Raw genomic sequence first — 26,281 nt, forward strand, 5'->3', positions numbered from 1 at the left:
GCTGTGTCTCCAGTCTCAGAATTGCTGCAAGCATTGTGGGAGTTTCTTGGGCACAGATACGAGGTTTCTATGACCTCGGGCAGGCAGGAGAGTTGGCATGACTCCTGCTTATGAGCCTTTTAACATGTGGCCTTTCTCCTCCGCTATCTTCCAGAGTCACAGGAGAGAGAGAAATGCTGCTTCCAAAAAGAACCTCTTTCCGTTAGCTGATAATCTAGCTGAAGCTTGGTGGATTCTGCGCAAATGCGGCCAATGTGAGCCGGGGCCAGGGTGGAGAGACGTCGCCCAGTTTATTGGTAGGTGCCCTTGGTTTCCCGAGGCCTCACACAGACTGGCAGATAGACTCAAGGCATCTTTGCTTTAAGGCTGGAAAAAGGAAGAAGAGGGAGCTCAAGTACCGAGAAGGACACACCACCCAAGCACTAACTCCGACCGCACCAGGCTCTTCCGGAGGGCGGGTGTGTGCAGCGCTCTGGACAGGGGGCTCCGGGGCTGCATTCCTTCCACTTGCACCATGAGAAAGGGCCGGGGCAGGATGCCCCTTGCGAGGTGGCAGCAGGGTCAAGTCTAAGGCAGCCTTGGTTTTCCCGTGCTCTGCTCAGTGATGTTTTCTAACACCCAGCTGTACCTGCCTCATCTCCCCAGTGTGCATAAAACTAACCTAAACCCATTACTGTGCCATCCAGTAAATGTACTAGGTTGTTTGTGTGGTGATTTTAATGTGATGAGAACAAAAGAAGAGCTACTGAATTATAAGCAGTTGGCAAGATTTCTCAGTTCTTCTGCCTACACCAGGTAAAGGGATTTCTCTCACTACTGAGCCTCATGCCCTATTCCTGAGGCTTGGCTTTTGTGCTGAAAGAAAAAAAAAAGAAGGATGAAGATAGGAAGAGAAAACAGGAGAAGTGGGAGGGTAGATTTGCATAAGAAATAAGGGGATGAGTCCCTGGCTGGGTAGCAGCTCAGCTGCTTAAATTGTCGTCCCCATACACCAAGGTTGCGGGTTCGATCCCTGGTCAGAACACATGCAAGAATCAACCAATGAATGTGCAAATTATTGGAACAAGTTGATGTCTCTCTCCCTCCCTCTCTCTCCAGTCAATTAATTACAATATTTTTAAATGAAATAAGGGAATGTGTTTCAGAGGGAAGAAGTATGAGGCAAAAGGAAATGAAAATGAACCGAGGATGCATTTGGACACCAAGGCAGGAGCCAAGAAACTTGATTTTAGGAGAGCTGTCGAGTGGTAAGTTGAGGCACACAGCTTAGATAAGAGCTTTGAGAGGGTAGCTGTGGGAAGTAAGAAATCACGGGCAGCAAAAGAATAAGAAGAGTCTCTAAGAGGTGTTGTCATGGTATTCATCCGTTGTTCCTTAAGGCCACAGGGGAGGAGCTGGTAGCTGGACTGTTTGTTTGTGTGAAACATGGCCAGGCCTGGCTGTGCGAGCACCTGGCTCACACCTGGGTCACATGGAGGGGGAGGCCTTCTCCAGAGCTCAACACGGCACCATGAGTTTTAGAAGAGCAGAGTCCCTTGACCAGAGAGGCTGGGTAGACGGCTAATGAAATGGCCACATGCTGGCTTTAGGCCCCAACAGACTACGTCAGCCCCTGTGTCTGCAGGAGAGGGAGGAAAACAAGCGGATGCCGCGTGGGCTTTGATGCCCTGGGGACAAGTGGGGAGGGACCACACATGCCCCTTCCAGCAATTCCCGCTGCCCCTGTTGCTTAAATTCCTTGTCCACACTAGCTTTGGCCAGGAATTAGAGCGTCTCTGTGGATGTTGTCTTCCCTTTGATTCTCTGTTGCTTATTTGTGCTTTTAGCTTAGGTGGGACTCAGGAAGGAGAAAGTCACACACAGGAAACAACAGCGCTTGTTCTGGCTGACTCCTACTTTTTTTTTAAATACCTTATTGCAAACATCAAACTGTTAAGTGAAGGGGACCCAGTAGTACCCTAGACTCTTTCTGTCTAGATTCATGATGACTAGACGAGAACTGGACCCTGACTCAGGCAGAAAAATTACTCAGAGTTCTAGAGCCTTTTCATAGCTGCATTTCTGGCCAAGTCACAACACAGCCCCTCTGCATACTCACTGTGGGAGCGGGGCACCCTGTTCGCCCTCTGACAGATGTACGTCGCATTCTTCAGAAACCAGGAATAGTATTCGAGACAGAACCTAAAACGTTAAATCAGAGGAGAGAGCCACCACTACTTTCTGTTGCGGTTGGAAGACAAGCAGAATTTTAAGAAGTCACAATGGACAATTCTTCCCAGCGAAGAACCCCCTCTCCATCTTTGCAGGGTGTGGGAGGAGAGGTGCGGGATGAGTGGGAAAAAGCGTACACTTCAGAGTCAGAAAGGCTTGTTTTTAGTCCTCGCATCACTACTCACGAGGATGTGTGACTTCGGGCTGATTTCTTCATTCTCTGGGCCTCAGCTTTTTTGTCGCTAAAGGAAAGGCAGTGACAGAACCTACACTTCGGAGGATTAAATGAGATGACATTTGCAAAATTCCTGAACAGCGCCGGGCTTGTGACAGGTGCTCAGTAGATGGTGATGCCCATTTATTTGTGTGTGTGTGAGATGGAATGAGCATGCAGGGCATTACAGTTAAAAATGCAGCAAAATTCTCTGCAAAATAATATCCTACTCCTGGCCGGTGCCCGCACAACCTCTTCAAAGGGCCACGGGGAAGACGGCACCAATCACATCATCAGGAGGAAGGGTTTGCAGGGCCGGCCACGGGGCCTGCTCACTGTGGACTCAGAATCCACTTCCCTTTCAACCCCTCTCCTGAAACATGAGGAGGGTGAGCCCAGCGTTCCCTAACTTCTCTTCCACCTGCATCACGCTGTGATTCTAGCACACTCCGGGGCGCGGCTAACTACTCAGGCAAGTTCGCTGTAAAGACTCCCCAGGTCTATCACCCTCAGTTTAAAACTGAGGAAACTGAGGCCCCGAGATAAGTGGATTCGCCCAAGGACACATTGCTTTCGAGGGGGCGAGCTGGATTTTAACCCAGGGGAGCTGCTCCATGCCGGAGCACAGTCCCATTCCGTAACTAGGCAGTAAGGCCCGTGTGGGTCGGGACCCAGCTAGGAAAAGCAGAGCCCAAGTGGTTCTAGAGAGGGAATTTATAAAGGGGTCAGAGGAACTCTGAAAAGGTTAGAAAAAAACTGAAATGGCAATACTGCTTCATGGAGGAGTAAAGGGGGAGAAAACCCTTGGCTTCTCCCCTCTACTGTCCTCCCACCTCCTGCCAGTGTCTTCCCCTGAACGAACTCACAGGGGCGGGCTGCTAAGGTGTCTGGGAAACGGGAAATGCACCAGTCAGCATGCCCGCCCCCCCCCACCCCCACCGCCTTGAGGAGCAGACCGGGGAAAACGCAGAGTGGATCTGAGAGTCAAGTGGGAGGACGACCATCGCCAGGGCTAGTTTTGTGGTGAGTGTGTGACCTGGGGTTCTCAGCAGGACATCTCAAAACCTTGACATGTCAGGCACAGTCCACAGCGGACGTGGCCACTGGGTGTTTGGCTACTACATTTCTAGGATGCCGGAGGTGGGGGTCAAACTTGGCTATGAGAGTGGATGAGGGAGCAAGACGCCGACAACCCCAAGTGTATCTTCGTCAATCAGCAACCGCTGAGTGCAGCCTCGCAGGCGCTGTGCAGGAGCGATGAATAGATGGTTTCACTGCAACTCACCCTCACAACCATCTGGCAATGTGGGCAAGAACGCTGCTACCCTTCTCCACCAACGGAATGCCTCCACCCTGCTTGCCAACACCCTTGGTCTAGGGATCTTGCATATTTCCCTCTTTGGGTGGAGGAAACAGCCACAGTCATTAAGGGACCCGAGACCAGGGCCAGAGAGGAGGGATGGAAAAAGGCCGCTAACCTGAGCTTGAGGCTCAGAGGCAGTGGCGAGCGGAGACTGGAAAAGCGAAAGGATAGAATGAGTAGACCTTGACAATAACATTGACGATCTGAGAGACTGGCCTCACACCAGGGGGCGGGACTCTCGATCCCTGTTGTTCTGTTCTGAGTTTGCAGCCAGGAATAAGGGTGCCCAGCAAGAGTAAGGATCCAGAAGACAGGCTAGCACACCAGCATCCCAGAGCAGGAAAGGGCCTGCACCCAGACCTTCTTAACGGAAGATCGGGGTCTGCCTTCTCATTTCCTTCTTACCAACCTTCTCCTGTGGCCTGCCAATGACTGCTAGGGGCTTATGAAAGAGCCGCCGTTTAGATGGGCACGTCCTCTGGGTGTTGCCTTCCAGCCAGTCTCACCAGGCTGGTTGAAGAGACACTCAAAGTCTTCTGTCACCATTCCAGCAGAGAGGACACAGTGACTCCACTACACGTACTGTGTCAGGCTCTGCACTTGGCTCTGGGGACCCAGAAGTGAATGAGGTTCCACCCTGGCTCTCCAGAAGGTGACAGTCTAGTGAAGAAACCAGCAGAGGGTCCATTCCCTGAGGCACCCCCGTCACCCATCTGCGGACTCGTTCAGGCCCGGTCACCTGCATCCTGCGGAGAAGCCGTGTGGAACGGGATGCATATAAACACCAGGAGAGCGACACGGAGCCCAGCTTACCTCCTGGCCTGCGCCCTGGGCTCCCTCCTCGGGCTCATGCAGAGGCATTGCTGGAAAAATCGGCACAGCTCCATCAGGCAAGGGTTGAGCTTCTGGACGGCCAGGGTGACAGGGACAGCTGTCACGGCCCCCTCTCTGAGGAGCTGCTGAGGACACCCTGGAAGACACAATCCTAGACCACTCAGATCAGCACAAATGTAACAGCCGTCTTCTCTTTGATTGATACTGTGCTACGTGAATGGAGTCCTGCCCCTGCTCTCAGGTGGCTCTGAGACAGGCAGGTAAACGTGGCATTGCTTCGAGGCTGCCCAGTAAAGCTGCAGGTCTGAGAGACAGGCGGGAGGAAAGGCGGGGATCCGGCTCCCGGAGGGAATCAGAGACAGTTTCACTGGCGAGTAAATATAAATAAGGACCTCACACACTGGATGGGCTTTGGGTTTAGAGCTGGGCTCAGAACGGAGTCACTTTTAATATGTAGGACTCACTCGAATTGCTTAATGAAGATCACATTATCTATCTTGAGATATCTATCTATCTAATCATTGCACAGAAAGTATAAAAATAGGCATAACACAGTGCCCGGCACACAGTCGGAGCCCAATAAATACTTATTGAGTGGAAGAATGAGTGAATGCTGAAAATCGTGTGGGATACTGTGTGTGTGAATGGGCAGAACATTTACTAGGAGATGCCGGAACTCCTTATTTTATACTTGTATTTCCCATTGGATGGATGGATGGATGAATGGAGCTACATAGGTAAAGATAGACATATAGATGTAGATTCAAATAAAGAATTACTCATATAGATACAGGTAGGGTTAGGGTTAGGGTTAGGGTTAGGGTTAGGGAGGCAGGGCTCTGCAGGAAAGACGGTCTTGCTGGGAAAATCGAAGGCAGCCGGGAAAGAGGACAACCGAGCAGGACCTGGCCCGACTCCGTGACAGAAGCCATCGGTGTGCCTCTGCAGGGGTGGGGCAGGCTGTGAGGGCAGGACATGAGGACATCACTCATTCACGGGGTCGCCAGGGGGTGGAGCCGACTCCGCGGCACGTAACAACAAAGACACAGACACAGAAAACTTGTTTTCTCAAGGTCAGTCTGACGACCGCCGCCATCTGCACCGAGACTGGGTTTCTCTGGAATCCCTGGGGGAAGAGAGGGCTATCATTTCCTACGGCGGCGGCATAATCGCGTCTTTGTGCCTGCAAGGCCCTCTCACCGCGGCCGAGAGCGGGCGGAGGCGATCTGCGGCGATATGAAAAGGGAGGCAGTGTGCAGGCTCCAGAGACTTAATAATGCCCCGTTGACACACGACTGGGCGGCTGGGGGGCGTTCGGGAAAGCAGGACAGAAAGGATCCGGGGCTGGGAGGGGCCTGCGGGCCGGTCAGATACGAAGGCCTCGCTTTGCATCAGTTTCTCCCTTGTGGACACAGAAGGGAGGAGAGCGAGCCATGCACAAGCTGGGGAAACGCCACACAAACGGCAGACACGGGGCGCCCTGAGCCTCTGATGACCCAGATCCAGGCTTGGGGAAGCGTTTCCTCTAGAACCTCAGAAAAGTGTGCAAGGGTGGGGAAGCCTGGGTGTCCTTCAAAACAGAAAAAAGAACTGCACCCAGAACATGAGCGTTGGGATTTGGAGTCACTCCGCACCGTCCTTGTCCTTCTGCTGCCACCGCGTTCGTGAGAAACACAACTGCCATCTGCAGAGCACGCAGCCCATTCTCAATAGGCGTTCGCTCAGTGCGAGCCGACTGAATCAAATCACACGGAGCGCTTTAGTACCAAATCACCTCCACCCACATTATCTTGTTTCAGACAAAACCCTGTGCAGGGAAAAGGACGTTGTCAGTGCCCATGCAACTGGCATTCTCGCTCTACAGCTGAAGGCACTGAATTCTGGAAGCTGAGTGAGGGGGGCCACCTCACGAGGAAACGGGAGACCTGGGATTTGAGTCCCAGCAGTCTGACTCTGAGTCGACCAAACAAACCTCTTTTTATTATCCTGTGCAACCTCGTCCAAAACAGACAAAAGCAACAGGAGTGACAGGGCGCTGGTACGTACTTGAAACTTGAACTTGGTGGAGTCCAAGGATCAGGGCTGGCTCTTCTCCAGGGGTAAATGGCCACAGGAGATCACCTACAATGAGCAAGAATGGCCTCAAAAAATCCAAATGGAACGGCCTTAGGTTATACACACAAGCAGAGAATCATAGCACCTTAAGGGTGAAGAGTTCTCGCAGCCTATAGGAAAATTGTGGCCAGGAGAGAGGAAGTGATTTGTCCAAGACCAGAGGGCGATGTAGCAGACAGCTAGGCTTGGTTCTCCTGCTAGAACCAAGAAGCACCATCACTGGCTCAGTCTGCCTTCTGGCACCCCACCGCGCTGCGCCCCTGCCCCAGAGCTGTGTTTCCTGCTGTGGTGCTGGGTTGCTCTTCCCAGCGCACGTTCTTACCTGCCTGCGGGTACCTGGGGGCCGGGGCCTTGGTCGGACTTGGAGTCTGTGTGCCAGGGGTGAAGGTTCCTGGGGGGAGGTGAGACAGAGGTGAGCCTGCACTTCTCAGGGCGCCTGATTGGGAGCAGAGGCCCCAGGCCACCAGCCCTGCCCTGTGCCTCCCATGTTGGTTATCAAGCCGGGTCCGAGGTCGGGCACTGAGGATGCAGAGTTGAGTGAGAAACAGGAGCCACAGCGGAGGCTAGTCCCAGCAGTAACTGCGACCCAGTGTGCTGGTGCCACAGGAAACCCACTAATGCTGGGCACTGCCGGGGCATGTCCTGGTGCTGCCCAGGCAGGGCCCAAGCACAGGTACTCCTGGGCAAAGGGAAGATGACATGCTTTTCATTCACCTGAGTCTTGGGTACCCATACTCCATCCCCACCCTATAGGTGGCCTGTCCTCTTTTTTTTTTTAAGATTTTATTTATTCATTTTCAGAGAGAAGGGAAGAGAAGGAGAGAAATATCCATGTGCAGTTGCCTCTCCCGTGCCCCGTACTGGAGACCTGGCCCGCAACCCAGGCATGTGCCCTGACTGGGAATCGAACTGGCAACCCTTTGATCCGAAGCCCGCACTCAATCCACTAAGCTACACTAGCCAGGGCCTAGCCTGTCCTCTTCATGGCAGAGCAAGGGCTCATCCTTTCGATCATAAAGTCCTGGTTTAACAGCCATAGGGCATGACCCTTGCTATCAAGATTCTGGCCTTTGGCAAAACCAGCAAAGCAGCCTCCTTATTAGGGAAGCAGCGCCTGAAGAAGACTCTCCTCCATTTCAAAGACAACAAAACCGGGACTCAGAGAGATCAGGAGAACTCCATCAGGACACAGAGGCACGGCCGAGTGAGGCTTTCAACGCGGCCGTGTGGGAAGTAAAGACCAGGGAGCCTGGGCTGTGCTGGCTGCCGCCGCCCCGCTGGCCAGGCCCAAGCACGTCAGTCTTTGTCCCCGTGCAGTGTGCAATGCACCGATGAAGGCGATCACGTTCATTTTTCCGGATCTGTCTGTGTACTACACTTTATTAGTGTAAAGTCCGGGCTTTATGTTTATGCCCATTAAAGTTCACCTGCTCCTTCCCCTGCATTTCTTAAGAAGTTCAAGAAATTCAAAAAGTCTTAAAGAAAGCCTGCTGTGTTTCAGGGGGACTGGAGAGGAAGGACACAGGCCCTTGAGGAGAGCATTGCGCATGGGGGAGGAAGGTCAAGTTCAGGGACATTGACAGCCCGGGAATGAGAACTGGTACTGTCCATTGAGTGGGGAGCAGTGTGGCAGGAGGCCCTCTGGCGGCAGGGTCAGAGGAAGTGGTTTTTAAAATAAAGAAACAAAAAATAAATAAAATAAAATAAATAAACATTTTTGTATAATTATAAGATTAGAAAATATGGAAAATTCCCAGCTTTGGAGTAAAGAAAAGTACAAACCTTATCTACCTCCCAGATAGAGTCCAGGTTTATATATTGTGAATTTCTTTTCAGTCTCATTTGGTTTTGTGTTCTGTTTTCTCTGTATTTTTATCACACACTCATGCACACACACATAGATACACATAATAGAGCTGGAGTCACACTTGGTAATTTTTAAGTGCCTTTAAGAGCCCAACCCTTCCCCATATTACATATTACATACTACTACTCTGATTGTATTTATGCATGCAACTGGTGTGTACGCTGCATTATGCTGCATGTACATGATGTGCATGTCATAATAGAACAACTTTACTGTATAGTAATACTATGCCACAGAGGCAGTTGAATTGTCTGGAGTGAGCCGTGCTGGCTTCTTGTGGTCTCTCAGTTCACGGACAGTGAGAAGGGGAAAGGGAGAAAAAGGGGGCCAGAGGGCACATAAAGCGGGGGGGTGAGAAAGTCCTGTGAGGAGGGAGTTTTCCTCCCTCCCTCCCTCCCTCCCTCCCTCCCTTCTTCCCTCCCTCCCTCCCTCCCTCCCTCCCTCCCTCCCTCCCTCCCTTCCTCCCTCCCTTCCTTCCTTCCTTCCTTCCTCCCTCCCTCCTTTCCTTCCTTCCTTCCTTCCTTCCTCCCTCCCTCCCTCCTTTCCTTCCTTCCTTCCTTCCTTCCTTCCAAGGTGGGAAGGAGGGAGAGATGGGGTAAAGAAAAGGAGAAGGAAGCATTTCCGCTGTGATTTTTAACTGTGTTGCTCACATGCTTTATTACATTTCTGCATGTGTATTATATTTCAAAAATTTAGAAAAGGTTTTAAAAGCAGATGCTAAATTTAGTTTAGAAGTGGGGGACTCGGGAGAGAACATCCTCTCTTACCTGAGGTCGGGCTGGCCGGGGGCGGGCTGCCCTGCGTCTGGGCAGGGGGCTCGGGGAGGCTCCGTGCAGTCCCGGGCTGCGCTGTCTGCTGGGCCTCTGCAGGCAGCAGCGCTCTGGAGGGAAGCGGCTCCCAGGGAGGGCCTCCAGGGGCTTCCTCACGGGTGGTCTGAGCCCAGGGCCCAGGCGGGCCGGAAGCCCGGGCCTGCCCGTTGGCTGTCGCCCTCCTGGTGGCTGCACAAGTGACAGTAACGGGGCATGTATATGCTTCACCACTTTGACTCGGATATAAAATTGATAAGACGCCGAAATGTAACCACAGGGTAAATGCAATGTGCATGTTTAATATAGACAATCTAGGGACTTAAATGCTACCAAGAACTGGAATAAATGGACCAAACTAAACATCATTTTCCTAACTACCAACTTAAAAAAAAATCTCCAAATCCCTGGGACACCTAAGCAATCATCTGGGGGTGTGTTTTGGGACAGTGGGCTTTTGCAATGTGATTTCTAACCGTGTGGCACAGTGGAAAGGGTGTGGGGTTTGAGTGAGGGACCTGGAGGAGTGGATTCTGCTCCTGGTTCTTCCATGCCGTAAACTTTGGTGCAAGTTACTGAACTCTTTCTACTTTGCTCATTGAAACAGAGATGATAATAATAATACCCTGCAATATTGCAGGACCGTTATTAAGACAAATCCCCCTTCCTTGGTCTCTTACAGCACCGCTAGAGTCTCCCTCCTTCATTCCCACGGTAGGAATTAAAATTCATTTTTCCAAGTTTTGCAAATCCAATTCCCTTGGAAGTTTTAAACCTCTACGTTAAGCTGAGGACAGTTGCCGTCTTCAAAATATTTGGATGTCTTTTCCAGAAAACGGTATATTGTTTCATTGATTTAAATATTCTTTTAATACTTTCATTAAAGTTTTGTAGTTGTTCTTACATAAAACCAGCACTTCTGTTAGGAATCCCGCTGGGCATTCTGTCATTTCTCTTGCCGTTAGCAATCACATCTTTGTTATACCGCAAAGCTTTCTAGTTGTGCGTGTCCGGATGCTGGCTATTGTACTAAGTACAGACATTTCTAGTTAATGAAGTTGGATCCTTTTCCCCATTCTTGCGTCCCTGCTGCCTCTTTTTCCCCCCATTGGAAACCACATTCTATTCTCCCCCTTATTAATCCAGCCCCTGTAGCTGCCTCTCGCGATAGTAGCTGTCTCTAGAGATGGCACCTGGCCAGCCAGCTCCCTCTGAGACAGGAGCTGCTTCTCACCATAGGGCCCAGCTCGGAAGCAGCCTCTGGCCATGATGGCTGCCTGTTGTGCTGTTGTCTGGCCCGGTAAGTGCCTGTCCTGTTATCATCCAGCTGCATTAGCTGCACGTCATGAGATTTAGGGGATTCTAATGTAGTGTGTGTGCGTCTGTGTGTGTGTCTGTGTGTGTGTATGTGTTTTAATTTGTTATTGAATTTATCTAGGCTACATTGGCCAATAAGATTATATAGGTTTCAGGTGTACAATTCTGTAATACATCCTCTACATGTTGACCCCCCAAGTCAAGTCCCCTTCCATCCCTATTTATCCCCCTTTGCTCTCTCCTACCTCCCCCAACCCCCCTCCCCCTGGTAGCCACCATGCTAGTCTGTGTCAATGAGGATTTTCTGTTTTATTTTCTTTTTTGCTTAATCCCTTCACCTGTTTCACCCAGCCCCTCTGGTCCTCCCCTCTGACAACTGTAAGTCTGTTTTCTATAGCTATGAGTCTGTCTGTGTTTCATTTGTTAGTTTATTCTGTTCATTAGGTTCCACAGAAAAGCGAAATCCCATGGCACCCATGTGCCTGTCTCTGACTGGCTCACCCCACCCAGAATAATACTCTATGGGTCCATCCACTCCTCCGCAAAAGATTTTTTTCTTCTTATAGCTACGTCGTATTCCCCTGTGTAAATGTGCCACAGCTATTTATCCACTCATCTACTGAGGGGCACTTGGGCTGCTTCCAGATCTTGACGACTGTAAATAATGCTGCAATGGACAGAGGGCTGCTTCTGTTATTGTGAATTAGTGTTTCGGGTTTCTTCCAATAAATTCTCAGAGGTGGAGTTGCTGGGTCCCAAGGCAGTTCTAGTTTGAATTTTTTCAGGTATCTCCATACTGTTTTCCACAGTGGCTGCACCAGTCTGCACTCCCACCAATACAGCAGAAGGGTTCCCCTTTCTCCACATCCTCACCAGCACTTGTTGTTTGTTGATTTATTAATGATGGCCGTTCTGACAGGTGTGAGATGATATCTCACTGTGGTTTTAATTTGCAATTCTCTGATGATTAATGATATTGAGCATCTTTCCACACACCTATTGGTCATTTGTATGTCCTCTTTGGAGAAGTATCTGTTCAAGTCCTTTGCTCATTTTTTAATTGGATTGTCTGTTTTGTTTTGGGTCTTTTTTGTGTGTGTTGTGTTTTATAAATTCTTTGGATATTAACCTCTTATCAGATGTATCAGTGAATATGTTCTCCCACTCACTGGGTTGTCTTTTCATTTTGTTGATGGTTTCCTTTGCTGTGCAAAAACTTTATAGTTTGATGTAGTCCCATTTGTTTACTTTTTCTTATGTTTCTCTTGCCCAAGGAGACATATCACAAAAAAATATTGCTATAAGAAATGTCCAAGATTTGACTGCTTGTGTCTTCTTCTAGCCTGCTGCCTAACTCTTATCAACTCCTACCTCCACAGGGAAGCCCCCTCCCTGGGCTGGCCAGGACAACAACTCTGTGTAGGCAGGATTGTAACTAACTACCTGTTTACCTGCCTATGTCTCTTTCCCTGGCCTCTGAGCTCAGGAAGGAAAGGGGACATCGACAGAGCTGTGCTGTTAACAGCTAGCCTGGTGCCTGATATTAAATGCGTGTCTTGATAAGTGAATGAATGAATGAATTCTGATGATTCTGGTCTGTGGCCAGGGCTCATTGAGACAGTCCTGACTCTTACTGAAAGAGCTAGTTCAGTTGTATCTTATTTCCAAGTCAGTAAGCATGCCTTTTGTGTCTTCAGTGAAAACACCACCGATCGTGTCCTCAGAGATGGTGGGGAAGGAGGAACTTCCTGGCCCGCCATCAGTGGTAGCTTTTCACGCCGGCATCGTCATGCACATCTTCTGGGCACCACTGTCCAGCCAGCTACACACCGACCTGCCCCTGCCATGAACTGTTGAGTGCAGTTCACCATTTCGTGTGAATGTCAGGAGAGACGTTGCTACATGCTTTGCTGAAATAAAAATACCTCTTTTCCACTGCAATATATTTCAAGTATGTAAGATATTTTCATTGGGAGATGCTGGGTGAAGGGCCCTAGGGAACTCTCTTTACTGTACTTGCAACTTCTTGTGAGTGCAAAACTATTTCAAAATTTAAAAAATTGTGCAAATGAACGTCAGAAAACATATGTCAATGACACTTGTCTTGGCTCGTCCTATGGAACCATACTGGTTGGTGCTGATGTCTTATTTAAGGGAAACTGATGAAGAAAGTGGTTGGGAAAGAGAGGAAAAAGGGAAGGATTTCACTTATTTAGGTGAGCCTAGAGGGAACAGGAGGGAGAAACGGGACAGGAGTGGAAAGGGTGAGAAGGCGTCTTACCCAGGCCCGGGAGGGTGGGAGAGATGCTGCCCAGCATGGCCGTGGCCTTGGCGAGAAGTTCGGGCAGCCTGTCCGTGTTCACGGTCTGCTCTCCCTCGGAAGGACGCATTGTCTCTGTCCTGGGAGAGGTTCTCAGAGCAGACCCGCTGGTGCTCCAGGCTACGCGTGGGGGGCTTGTCCGTGGCAGCATTTGCTGGTTTGTGGGTGGGAGGTTGGAAGCCACGGCTGTCCCCCTGGTAGCTGCACATTCAAGGGGACAGTCAATGACAGCTTTAGAGTATTCATCACCTTGGACATAAAGAAGTGTTGCGTCGCTGAAGGCTCATCCATCACACAGCAAACATTTAGGACACAGACATTCAGACCTTACTTGGGCCAGCACCATTTGTCACCCAAAAGAGGGTTTCTCTTTGAATGACAAATCAATCCAAAACATCTGTCTCTGAAAAAGCCATGTGAAGAAGCACAGGGAACAGAATGTAGAGTTGTCGGGCAAAAAGTGCAAGGCAATAGGGAGCAGAGAGGACTACGAAAAGACAGGAGAAAGGTGTCCCTCCTACTGGGAGGGAATCAATGGGAGCAGCAGCTACTCAACACCAGTTGCTTGTTGCCATGGGTGAGGGGAGGACCCAGGGTTGCCAGATCTTTTGCAAAAAAGGATGCATATATCTACTCAAACATCTTTTAAATGGCAGGATCCGCCGATTTTAACACAGCATTTCTAAATAAAACACTTGCGGGCAGCATCCAGCCGTCAGTTTGCTCGGAGGGCCCTGGCCTGGAGACCCGAGAGCAGGAGTGCAGGAGGTTCTCACTCACCCGGGACACCAGACAGGCTGCTGGTGAATGTGTAGTTGATAACTGGAGACTCCTCCGCCACCTCCCAGAAGTCAGACAGGTTCCTTCCTGCAAAAGCCCCACCCGCAGGTTCAGTCCTGGGTGCGTGGGATAGCGGCCATGTTTCATCTCAGCCCAGAGAGCTTGTCGGAGACGGGCTGGGGGCTCACCCGCCTTGCCCGTCATCACGCAGACGAAGATGCAGTCGGATGCATTGGTCTGACTCACTGCAAGACAAGAGCACACGGCCAGCCTCAGCAGCGGGTCTGCGGCTGGGAAGTCTTCGGTCGAAATGGAAAGTAAGCTAGAAAGCCCTAGTAGCTCAGGATGCTGTAGGAAAACAAGGCTAACTTTTTACTTGGAAGTCAAGCTTGTCTGGGGACTCTGGGGGGTGGGCTGCAGTATAGTGTACTGGCTAAGGGCACAGAGTCTGGGGTCAGCTCCCTCACTTACAGCATCGCTGTGCCACCTCCTAGCTACGTGAACAAGAGTGAACAGCCTGACTTCTCTAGGACTCAGTTGACCCATCTTTAAAATGGCGAACATTTTAATCCTGAAGTCCCTTAGTGGCACTTTCCAAATTCCCAAATCTCTGTAAGGTGGAAGGTGTTGTGTCATGTTGGTACCAAAACTCATTTGGTGGCCAAAGCTGACCTGACAGTGAAGCGAGTTGCAGTCTTGATCCCACACAGTGGAAAGGGTCAGCCCTTCGCTAAACGAATCTGGGTGTCTTTGCCGGTGGCATGCTGTCCTGGGTGCTGCCGGAGGTCAGGCGGGGTGCAGGCACCCTACTAGACCTTCCAAAGTCTGAAAGCTTCGGAACTCCTAAATGTATTTTTCCCTTTGGAACGCGGACGTATGGTCGCATGTCCCTTGTCTGAGGGCTGTAACCATCCAATGAGATGTGCGTGACACTCTGCGTTTGGTACGAGACGGGTAGAAAAGCTCAGTGAAGAGTCATAATAATTATTGTTGTTGCTAAGTTGCCACCATTATTCTATGAAGTAGCATAGTGACCAAGAGCATGAACTTCAGACCGCCCGGGTTAGAGTTCCGTCTCGGCAGAGTGATCTCGGGCAGGTCACCCAGTGTCTCTGTGCCACGGTCTCCTCGCTCGTAAAGTGAGGGTGAACTGGAGGTGGGTATGGCAGCTCCCCAGCAAGGGCGCAGTGAGGATCCAGAGAGGGAATGCGTGGTAAGCCCTTGGAGGACTCCCTGGCACCAAATGGTACCTATTATTATTATTATTTCTCTCTCTCCCTATCTCCCCTCTTCTAAAACAGGAGTTTCTTCAGTGCACAGCAAACTATCCTTCTGGCGAGTCCAAGTGTGGGCTGGCAAACAGATCTGTGCTTCGCAAAGTGGGTCCCCAGGGGAATGTGAGTTGCCCGCAGGTTATGTGAGGTCACCTTATGAATGAGGAACGTCTCTCTCAGTTGCACGTCAGACGTGGGCTTAGGCTCCACATAGGTCTAAACCTGAACTCTGAACAACCTTGGGCAAAACAGCCAACCTCTCTGAACCTCAGTTTTCTCATCTTTAAGATGGGAGCACAGCTGTCCCACAGAAGCTTTCTTCTTGAGGCTGACCCGATTTCCCCCAGCTTTGAGCCCTCTGGTTCCTTCCTCTGGTTTGAACACCAGGAACAGCTCCGATGGGAAGATGGGACCTTCGGATACTGGTGGTTGAAACTGGACACACTGACTGTCTAAAGAGAACGTACACACTCTGTTCCTGGCCGCCTGGCCTCCGGCAGGGCTGGGGCAGAACGCTGGGTCTGATTACCCTCGTGGTCAGAGAGACACGCCCTCCTCCCAACGGACACACCTGAGAGGATGGAGGTCGACTTAAACATCTCCGTCAGGTAGCTGGTCGAGTTCCCAATGAAGTCTACCAGCAGGGCCGCGAAATCTGTAACACAGATTGGGGGGGTTTCAGTTTCTGAGACTCGGCTTCACCTCCAGAGACTGGAGGGGGAGAGGCGATCGTATTTTGGTATTTCAGAGCAGTTTTACAAGTTGGATTCGATTCAGTGATTGGAGGAATATTAATAATCATAGACAGAAATACCACTAATTTTTTTTGAAGTCTTAATTTCAGGCAGGCAGAAAACTCTGGGATCCAGCATTTTAACCCCCTCTCTCCTCCATTGCCCTCTTCCCCCAAACCCTTCTCTGCCAACGCCGAAGAGCTGTGTAAGGCCCTGTTGTTGAATAGGGGCTTTTCCGCCATGTGCCCTCACCCCTCGTCATCCTGCGCACTTCTACGTGATCTGCAACACCCTTCCTGTCTCACCCCTCAATTCCGAGCTCGTTTCCCGTGACGCCCTGCGCTGGCGTGCCTGCTGCAGCACACTGGCCTCTCCGTTCTCACGCTGCTGCCTGGGCTTTTGCCTGGAACGCTCTGTCCCCAGGTGTCACAAGGCTGTCTCCCCGCTTCCCACAGGTCACGCCTGAACCATCACCTCCTCTGAGAAGACTTCCCTGACCTCATGCAGCAGCCCTCTCCCACCACCACTTCCCTGCTCACCGTGCCCCCGCTTGATTGCCCTCACAGCCACACTATCGGCCGACATGCAGTGTGTTTGCACTTCAGTCCTTGCCTTTCCGTCCCTCCTACAGAACCTAAGTTCCGTGAGAGTGGGGGTGCCCTCTTGCTCAGTGTGGCACCCCCACCCCCAGAAGGGTATCTTCGCTCAATAAAGAATTGTGGAATAATTTTTAAAAAAGAATTGTGGAATGAAGGAATTAGTGGCAAGAGAGTAGTTTTCAGTCTTATTTGTAAGGGTTGTCTAAATATAAGGACCATGTTCATGTTTAGCTTTCCATTAGAAAACTAATACATGAATAACTCACTAAAAAAATCAGATAATAGTCCTGGCTGGTGTAGCTCAGTGGATTGAGCACGGGCTGCGAACCAAAGTGCCGCAGGTTCAATTCCCAGCCAGGGCACATGCCTGGGTTGCAGGCCATGACCCCCAGGCAACCGCACATTGATGTTTCTCTCTCTCTCTCTTTCTCCCTCCCTTCCCTCTCTAAAAATAAATAAATAAAATCTTTTAAAAAAATCAGACAATAGAAGGCCCCCTTACTCAATACTTTCCCACCCCAAAACACACACACTCCCATCTTCTTCTCAGAGGTCATTGCCCACCCATCTGGTGCCCACACAGGGGTATGTATGTTTTCATCGGTGACATTGTATTCTGCATATTATTTGGTAACTTTCTTTTTCTAATTAAGAATGTCGTGGAAATTTTTCCCTATGGAGGCCAAACCTGGCCACCCCCATTCACTTGTATTGTCTCCTACTGTTTTCAGAGGTTTGTCCCGTAGACTACTGGACCATTTTCCCAAGGACAGCTATTTAGCGTGTTCTCAGATTTTGCTATTAAAATAATGCTGCACGAACATCATGTTCTGGCTGCTCTGTGCAGACGTAACTATTTCCCTAGGGGAAAAACCAAGAAGAGAACTTTCCGGGACACATTATTTAGGCATAATAGACATTTCTTCATTTCTGTATCACACTCTAAGACAAAAAAAAATGAATTCAGACTTCTCTAAAAGAGCTTCGTGGGTCGTCCCGCCCACCTGACAGGTCATTGGTCCGATTGTTCAGGCAGTAGCAGTGCCGCGTGGGGAACCTGGCCGGGTCCACCGTCCTCAGGTGGGAAACTGGGGAGGGAAGCAGCTCACACAGCAGTCCTGGCACGCAGCCTGTGCCCGGCCTCCCGCCCGCCCGCCGCCCGCCGCTGCGGCCGCCCAGCAGCGCTCACTGTTGTAGACGGCCACGGACACCTTGTGGAAGGCGAAGGAGCTGTAGGAAGTGATGCTCAGCAGGGAGAAGAATTTCTTGCTATCTGCCAACGATACCGAAATAAGGACACGGACAAATGCCTGCTCCCAGGAGCAAATAAATGAGAAACTTGTGAACGGATGACAGACAGGGATAGTATAATGCGCACATAATAAATAACTGATGAACATGATAAAAATCAAAAATAATAAAATCGAACACAAGCAAATAAAAAAAATGCAGAAACACACGTCCTTTGGCTAGGCTCCCAGGCCCGTCTGTCCGGAGGCTCCGGCAGCCCTCTGTCTCATTTCTGTGTCATACTCTAAGACGAAAAAGTTAACTTGGTGGAATTAACTAATGCCGGGGCCTGTGGCCTGCTGGAGCGCAGCTCGCTCTGCACGGGCTGGCGAGCCTCCTTCTCCGGGGCGTGTTCACTCGGGTCATGCCTGGGTCAGGCAGACAGCACCGTCTCCACCCTGAACACGGAGACGCTGGGACACGGAGGCGGGACACGCCTGGCCCAGGCCACAGAGAGTCCAGATGAGAAACTGGCCTCAGACCCGCCTGGGCCTGGACTGCGCTTCGAAGAGGAGGTTACCTTTCAAAACCCTGCTCAGCATCCCATTCACCACCTGCGTCAGGTTCAGTGCCGACAGATCCACCGACCGCGCGGGCAGCTCTGGAAGAGAACGGGTCCCATTTCCAGAGTCCAGGCCGGTGTTCCTCCGCTTTGGACACTTTCCGAACTCCCCACCCCCATGGTCCCTCATGCTGGGCTCCAGGAGCGGGAAGAGGAAAGGTGGTTCAGCAGGGGACAGTAGCGGCGTCCACAGTGACAAGTTAGAGTAGAGGGGTGAACTCTGGGTGCGGCGCAGGAACGCTGATTTGAGGGAATACTTTATCCCCACACTGGAGAGAGTGGAGATCGGGTGCGGGGGGACATGCTTCTGAGTGTATAAGGAGAAGCCCAAGGGAATGGCCTAAGGCCTCACACGCCGGATTTGGAAATCACCACCCGTTTGACGGAGGTGCTCAGACCCTGCTGGGCACTGGCGTCCCTGGAAAGACGTATATTTTTTTCATACCGCAAATCCCATGCTTGGGTTCCATCCTCAGAGATTCGTGTTTAATGCATCTGGGATGTGACCCAGATATCAGGACCAAAACCAATGGGTCAGTCAATCAATCACTCCTCACCCAGATATTGGTAGCGTGCAGCTAGGCGGAGAGAGGCTGCTGGGTTAAAATCCGCCTTCTCCCAGCTCTTCCCTGAAGCTTTGACAACAACACTTTTACTTAATGTTCACATACCACGTAGCTAAAGCAATGCGAAGGCTGGCGAGATGCTGTTGTCTCTCTGTGGGGGTGGAGTGGGGTCCAGAGACGTGGGGGATTTCCCATGGAGCCCTGGGTGAGGGCAGGAACTCATCTATGGTCTCCAGAAAGAACACCCCCCGACCTTTTCCTGCCTCCCCTCTCCTCTAAGACCAGACACTGGGAAGAGGAAAGGCTTCAGGGGAGAAATGGGAGCCCCCATTCCTCAAGCCCCGCATCACTGGAGGACCCTGGGAGTCCTCTACTGTGTGGTCCACGGGCCAGTGACCATGAGAATCATGGGGGACCGTGTGAAAAAGCAGAGTCCAAGCCCCTGCCCCAGATTCCAGTCTCCCTGGGCTGCGTGTGGCCTTGAAATGCACATCTTCACAGACAGGCAAGGTGATTCCAATCCAGGGGGCTAATGCACCCCACCCCTTTAGTAAGGCAGGAAACCGAGGCTCAGAGAGGAAAAACAACTTGCCTGAATGTGCACAACTGAGGGGTAGTGAAGGGGTCAGGCCCCACTTCCTAGAGCTGCAGAGCACCGGCCTTCCTGAAATATCAGGCCACCTGCCCACTCGGCAAAGTTCATGGTGTCAAAGAACAAAATGTCCAAGGAAATTCTGAAATGCCAAAGGCATTCTGCCATTCTTCAGTCATTCAATGAACGCCCACCGAGAGCCAAGTGGAACCCTAGGTGCTGGGTGTACAGAGGTCAAGGAAGAGGACCAGGTCTCCTCCTCCAAGGTGCTTCCTGTCTGTGGCTTGGGAGGGAGGAGGGAGGGTCCCGAGGACCTGCACCTGAGGAGCATCGAACAGGGAAGCATGGGAGGCTGTGAGCGCCTCTGCCAGGGCACCCCACCTGGTCAGAGGCCCCGTGGAAGGGATGCAAAGCCGAGACCTGAGAGACTCACTGTTTTGGATGAGAGGCTGTTGACTCCTATAGCATTTGTTACTATTGTAGTTGCAATGATTATTTTTCATGCTGCATTCCCACGGGGCAAGTGCCTTATACCCATTCCACAGGTGGAAAAGCCAAGGCCCAGAGAGGCTGATAAACGTCTTCCCTATCAAGGTTTAAGGCTGCTGGTTACCTGTTGCACCGAGGAAAGCTCCAGCTTTTTCCTTCTTAACTTCTTTATTTCCCGCTGAAATACAAGTTCTTGTGAATCAAACAGCATCATGGAAGCACAGCCTCACACAGCTTACAACGTCCTGACAAGTCACCTTCTCCACTAGCCCCTCTGAAGGGTCAGGAAATCGAGGCCCAGAAAAGGGAAGGGATGTCCCTCATCCCCGCATCTGGCCAGTGGCCTGGTTCCCCTCCCCGAGCCCCGCGCAGTCCCCTTTCCTCTTTCTGCGTCTCTGACTCTGACTATTTTAGCTCCCACATATAAGTGATATCATGCAGTATTTGTCCTTCTTGCGTCTGCCTTATTCCACTCAGCATAATGGTCTCCGGGACCACCCACGCTGTTGCACATGGCAAGGTGGTCTTTTCAGGGCTGAAGAGCGGGATAATATCCCATGGTGTGCAAATACCACACTTCCTTTCTCAGTTCAGCGGTGAGTGGTCACTTAGGTGGTGCCCTGCTTTTCAAGCACCCTGTTGAGACTCAGGAGACTCAGGTCCAGGTGATTTGGCCTTTCACAGATTACCGGGCTTTGGGGTTAAATATTGGCGTTTCGGGGTTAGAGGTAGGTGGGGGCCATGGATCCCCGCTTCTGCAATACGGCTGTGGGGGATCCTGGCTATGCTACTACAGAAGGGAGCCTGGGACACGCATTTATGAACAAGCAACTGGGTGGGACGCGGCAAGTAAGCTGTGCTCTGGTGGGGGAGCGTTGGCTCTCCCCTCTCAGGGGCTCTGAGCCGCACTCCACCTGAGCAGTCCAGGCTACAGCAGCCGCAATGAGATCCCTGGGGGCACTGAGCTCCCTTGCTAGTGCCCTGGCCAGGAGGCAGAGTCCTCTGTGCAGGTGAGGGGCTAGGGTGGTCTGGGTTTGGGACCCCCGGGCTACCGGGAGGCTAGAGGCTGCTGGGCCTGCAGCGTCGCCGCGCCCCTTGAGCCAGATGAGGGCCCTGTGCCGTCTTCCTCGCCGGGAGCTTTTCTTAAACACCACTTTTTCCCTGAAAAATAATGATTTCCACCACTCCGTTTTTATCATTACAAATCCGTGGGCGGATTTCGATAACAAAATTTGAAGTGTGACTTAAACAGCCCTGAAGCAGGGATTTCTGAACAGGATGCTATACAGAAGCATTTTCCAAATAAATTTTCAGACAGAGCACCTCGAACTATTCTCTTTTTTGGGTAAAAAGACCACCACCGTAGTGACTGTAAAATAGAAGTGTTGGCCCTTTCACACCTGTTCCTGCTTAGTATTCATGCTGCCTTTCATCCTTTGCTTACCTGTAGGGCAGACTTGTCGTTAGCATTTCAAGGGGAGAAAATTGGAGGCTCGAGCAGAGAAAATATTTATTGGAAATTACTCTCCTTAGATGCAGGGCATAGGTATAACCGGTACCCTATGGGGCCGGGAGGTGGCGGAGTGGGAGCCATTTTAACTTCGTATACTTTGTACCGTTTGCATTGCGAACCACATAAATGTATGAATTAAAAATAAATGAAATTTTCAAAATAAAGAGTAATTCCCATCTCAAGTCCCAAAAGCAAAAGCAGGCAAAAAAAAAATGATCTGCATGTTTAGCGAAAAGCTAGGAGCAGAAGCCCCGCCCCTGACTCCTCAGCGTCCTTTACATTGGCATGCATTCACCGCCTTGCTGCCCGCCCACTCCAGACCAATCAAAAAAGGGGGAAAAAAAGGCAAAGAAAGATGAAATTGTTACAAAGGTGATGATGGCATATGACAATACCTCCCATTATGAACTCTTCCGTTGCTAATAGAATGCCAAGGTCTTTGTGGATTTAATAAGATCATGAAAACCCAGGAATTCCATGAACCCTAAAGCAGTGGCCAACCCATAGGAGTGGTAACTGTGACTGTGGGAGCCTGAGATACAGATACAACCCCCTTCTACAGGTAAAGGGAGTGAGGCTTGGGAAGCCAAGGAGTTCACCTGACAGTGTGAGCACGGGAGGAGCACCTGCCCATTTAGGTAAATGGGTTGTAGGTAAGAAGGTCATCACGTTTTCCTTCCTGGCTTCTTCTTTAACAGCAGACACTAAAATACAGAAAGTTTCCATCAGAAAAATTATAACTCAGACATGACCTCAGAGAGAACTAATCCAAAATACTCTTGTTAAAGACAGAAAATGATGGAATGGTGAAGCAACTTGCTGACAATCCCATGCATAGTTTGTCCATTCATCCAATCATTCAGTCGTCTAATATTTATTGGCCACCTATAATAATACTAGTGATTGATAATGCAATTCAGCAGCTGGACTTGAATAGGCACTGTGTGTGTTAGATACCAAGGCAGGGCGATGAGAAACGGATATGGACTTTATCCTTACGGAGCTCATATTCTGCTTGGGAGGGCAGACATCAAGAAAATGAAGACTTGGGATACTATTATAAACAAGGTCAGATACTTTGAAGGGCACTTTGCAGGTGCGTAACGGGGAGCCCAATCTCACCTCAGCGATCTGAAAGCTGTCCCGGGAGGTGACACTCAGCTGAGGTCTGAGGGTTGCACAGCATCTGAGCAGGTTAACTGGCTGAGGGGTTATTCAGCGTACAGCTAGCATGCGCCAGGGTCTGAGATGGGCATGAGTGTGAACTGAAAGAAGCGTGAGAGGCCCACAGTGACGGAACCCAGAGAACGGGGAGGTGGGGGCTGTAGGAAGTGGCCTTGGCGAGGTGGGCTGCGTCATGTCAATCGTGTAAAGGGCTGAGGACACTATCTGAAAGGAAGTAGGAAGCCATTGGGTAATTTTGGGAGAGGACAGAAATGAGGGAGGCACTTGGAAGGCGACCTACTGAGATTCATGAGAAGATCAGGCAGGCTGGTGAGTAGAGAACAGATCGTGGAGAAACAAGACAAGAAGCAGGAAAGCGAAGATGGTGGTTTGGACAAGAGTGGTGACAGTGGAGGGGAAGATGGTTCTGTCGCATAAATGACACTCAGTTGCAAAAAGTTCAGGGATAAAACCAGAAATGGAGACTTGACTATTGCCATTTCGCTCGAGCTCCTTTAGGATTCTGGCTTGAAATGTTGGCTGCTGCCAGTCTTTATAAAGAACAGACACTCGTCGAGCTCCGACCGGACCCACCTGTGTTCCAAAGGGACAGGACACACGCGAGGCCCACGCACAGCCTCGCCGGAGCACCGCGTACCGGGAAGCCTGGCATGTCTGTGAGGGGCTAGACCACCTGGAAACAAGCAAGCAAGCAGCGTGAAGAAACGGGGTGGATTACCATTCACACTGACGCGAAATATTCTTGAGAACCCTGCATGGGTTGTCAGCAATCCTTTCTGAAAAGGCTCTGTATCACTAGGACAGGTCGGGTTATGGGAAAGTAACGAATTAACCCCACAGTCTCACTGGCTTAATTCAACAGCGAAAGGTGATTTCTTGTTTATAGTCCAGAGGCACTGCATCCTGGAGGGAGACTCTGCTCCACACAGGCACTCCGGGACCCCGACTAAGGGAGCCTCCTCCCCTGTCTTGCGTGTGGTCCTCTATCTGGTCCTTGCGGATTTATCGTGCAGCGGAAGGGAGAGAGCTGGAGGACCATGTATCCCCCCTTAAATGCTCTGGCAGGAAGTGACACGCTCCCCTGTATTTACGGCCCGCGCCAGAGTTACCAAGGCTGCCCCGCCGAATGGCAGATCTGGGAACAGGAGAGAGAGGGGTGCGTGCCTCCTCGGGGAGAATCGGTGTCTCTTCCATGGTGTTTCTGGCTGGTTAGATGGGGAACACCCCCCACACAGCACATCACAGCTGCTGATAAATGGGAAAAAATTAATAGCAGGGGCGTCTGCGAGCGTTCGCACTTGCTTCTCGGCAGCGCCGCGTCCCTGCAATCCCCCTGGGGATGTGCTGTGCAGAATCCGCGTGACAGTCAAAGCGGCAGAGCGCTGAGACTAATGAGAGTAATGGTGACAATTTGCTGAGTGCTTCCTGAGCGCCAGACACCACACAGAATGCTGTCTGATGTGTCTTATCACTTAGGAGCCACAAAATCTCTCCGTGTCAGTATTAACATAATTCCCGTTTCACGTACAGGCTGCACAGGCTTAGTGTGCAACAGCAGGAATCTGCCCCTGGAAGAGAACGGAATAGATCTGGAAGGTGAGAGAGGGGAGGGGAGAACAGGCGAGAGAAAGCGGCGCTGAGGAACACGTCGTGGCCCATCGTGTTTCAAGAAGTTCTGCTGCCCATTTGAGATGCACTCGCCTTTGCAATTTTACTGAAAGATCCTAGTAAACATTTAAATTGCCTTTTTAATTATTGGCAGGTTGTAAGCGGTGTCTTTTCCGGATGCCACGCTGGCCAGAGACAGGCCTTACAAGGGAGCGTGCATGTTCAATGTCAGTCGAATTTGCAGGGCCCTTGTCCTGGAACCTGAGAGTGCGGAGGAAACCCCCAGCAGTGCGCCGTAGAGCCCTCATTGTTAGACCTCACCTATTAGTTTCTTCCTTTAAAAAACATCCATCTCACGTTCACGAGCAGTGCTGGCATTTTGTGGGTCTGGTGAGCTCCGGGTCTTTCTACTTCACGCGCACTCATCAGAATTGTGTTGAACGGGTGCCCCGCAGAGCGCTCAGAGCTTTTAACTCGCCTTTACCAAAATAACTATGTAAAACAATTGTAGAAAAAAATGAAAATTCACCTTTGTTATTTTACTTTCTCAGTCACCTCGTAGAGAGAGACACGGACATTGTGATTACATGAGAGAGGGGTCCGGGACCAGAGGTGGGGCCCCCTGCTTACGGTCACATGGCTCCTGAGGGGACAGCTGGGGTTTGAACTGTGGTCCCTCAGACACTAAAGTCTGTGTCCTTTTCTGCCATGTAGTACTCCATTCCCCTGCCCGTTGAAATACCATCCAGGACTGCCACAAATGGGTCTAATGTTGAAAACAAGCAGAATCCATTATCGCAAAGCACTTCGGTGGATGGAAGGAGCCACAAATCCTGTCCCGCTCCTGGAGGAAGGGCTGCGCAATGTTGTTGTGACCGACCAGCCAAGAACCCGCCCAAGAGTCTTGTGAAATGAGTTCACAGTATGTCCATGTAATGTTGGCAGCAGCCCTGGGGCTGGGGATGCAACTGGTAAGAGCAAAGCCTCTGGAGCTTTCGTTAAACATCGTGTCACTTCCCATTAACAAGGGTCACCAGCCATGGTTAGTTTAGCTGGCTGAGTAAACCTGCCTTCCTCACCGTACTGTGCAGCCAAAGGAAAGGTGCCTGACCAAACACGGAGTAAGTACAGTGCCCAGGGGAGAGGCGAGCACTCGCCCTGAAGTCCCATCTCGTGTGGGCCAGCCGCAGGGAGAGCTACACGTGCTCAGGAGGGTCCTTCCATTCAGCAGCCTTCATCATCAGTATCGGCTCCCTCTTCCCGAGAAGAACCCTGGGGCTCAGGCATACCCGACCCCTTGCCCAAGGTCCTCAAACTGACCCCACCCCAGGCAGTGGGCTCCCAAGCTTCAGGGACGGCACGGAGAGGGGAGGCCCTGCCTTTCCAACAATAGTTAATGCAGAAAAAGAGGTGAAGAGTCTAATATTTGTGGACTGTCTGACGTGCCAGGAATTTTCCCTGTGGTCACCCACTGGTCCTCGAAACAACCCTGTTTATTTGCGATTATCCTTATTTTACAGTTTGAGGAAACTAAGGCTCAGACAAGTGACGTCTTAGCCTCAGTGCATGTAGATACTGGGTGACAGAAATGCCTGAATTCCTCCTCCTTCGGCGCCCAGGGGCCCAAAGCCTGGGAAGGCCAGCAGGTGCGCTCTTAGCTGGCCCCACGCTTCGGGGAGGAGAGGAAGCCAAAGGGTTTTAAAGTATCGACAGCATTTGACTTACCTGTCTCCCGAGCGGGATAATGACTTCAAAGGGTTTGAGCAGCCAGGAGGATTAACAGCTAAGTCTGAGCTGCGGGGTTTATATGAGTTCTTAGTGAAAGATACAGGGGGTGGGGGTGGGAAAGGCTTGATCACTCCGCTTTAAATCCTCTGGAGGGCAAAAATGGAATGATAATCCTACCCAGAACTCGGGGTGGTGAAACAGGATCGATCCATGGGAGGAGAACACCCCTGCTAGGTGCTGAATGGAATGGTGAGCGGAACGACAAAGCGGTGATTCAGCGCGGACAGGAGCTCTCTTCTGGCGGTAATTATGGG

The 26,281-nt window shown here is 50.9% G+C and overlaps 1 protein-coding gene across 1 annotated transcript; it reads right to left on the reverse strand.

Annotated features, from left to right (window-relative positions):
* Positions 1 to 322: 322 nt before the first annotated feature.
* Positions 323 to 23,283, reverse strand: HHLA1 (HERV-H LTR-associating 1). Its single transcript, XM_045860966.1, has 15 exons — positions 23,205 to 23,283; positions 22,073 to 22,150; positions 20,058 to 20,099; positions 18,245 to 18,325; positions 17,624 to 17,707; positions 17,439 to 17,522; positions 15,673 to 15,756; positions 14,016 to 14,072; positions 13,828 to 13,914; positions 13,009 to 13,254; positions 7,060 to 7,128; positions 6,669 to 6,743; positions 4,602 to 4,758; positions 2,099 to 2,181; positions 323 to 366 (listed from the first exon to the last, which is right to left on the reverse strand). Exons 1-15 carry the CDS (start codon positions 23,281 to 23,283, stop codon positions 323 to 325), a joined length of 1,350 nt encoding a protein of 449 aa, XP_045716922.1.
* Between the last annotated feature and the right edge of the window lie 2,998 nt (positions 23,284 to 26,281).

Source organism: Phyllostomus hastatus, unplaced genomic scaffold (assembly GCF_019186645.2).
Source record: "Phyllostomus hastatus isolate PE091 unplaced genomic scaffold, TTU_PhHast_1.1 phas_scaffold_21, whole genome shotgun sequence".
Taxonomy (NCBI): Eukaryota; Metazoa; Chordata; class Mammalia; order Chiroptera; family Phyllostomidae; genus Phyllostomus; species Phyllostomus hastatus.

Bases quoted from the DNA above. Each gene is read 5' to 3' on its own strand.
- HHLA1 (XM_045860966.1), bottom strand. From the start codon at position 23,283: ATGCCAGGCTTCCCGGTACGCGGTGCTCCGGCGAGGCTGTGCGTGGGC. The intron at 13,255-13,827 runs GTGAGTGAGAAC...GTCCCCTTGAAT, and splicing joins CAGCCTGTCTGGTGTCCCGG to GTGCAGCTACCAGGGGGACA. The intron at 367-2,098 runs GTGAGTATGCAG...TCCTTTTTCCAG, and splicing joins CAGGGTGCCCCGCTCCCACA to CCTTAAAGCAAAGATGCCTT.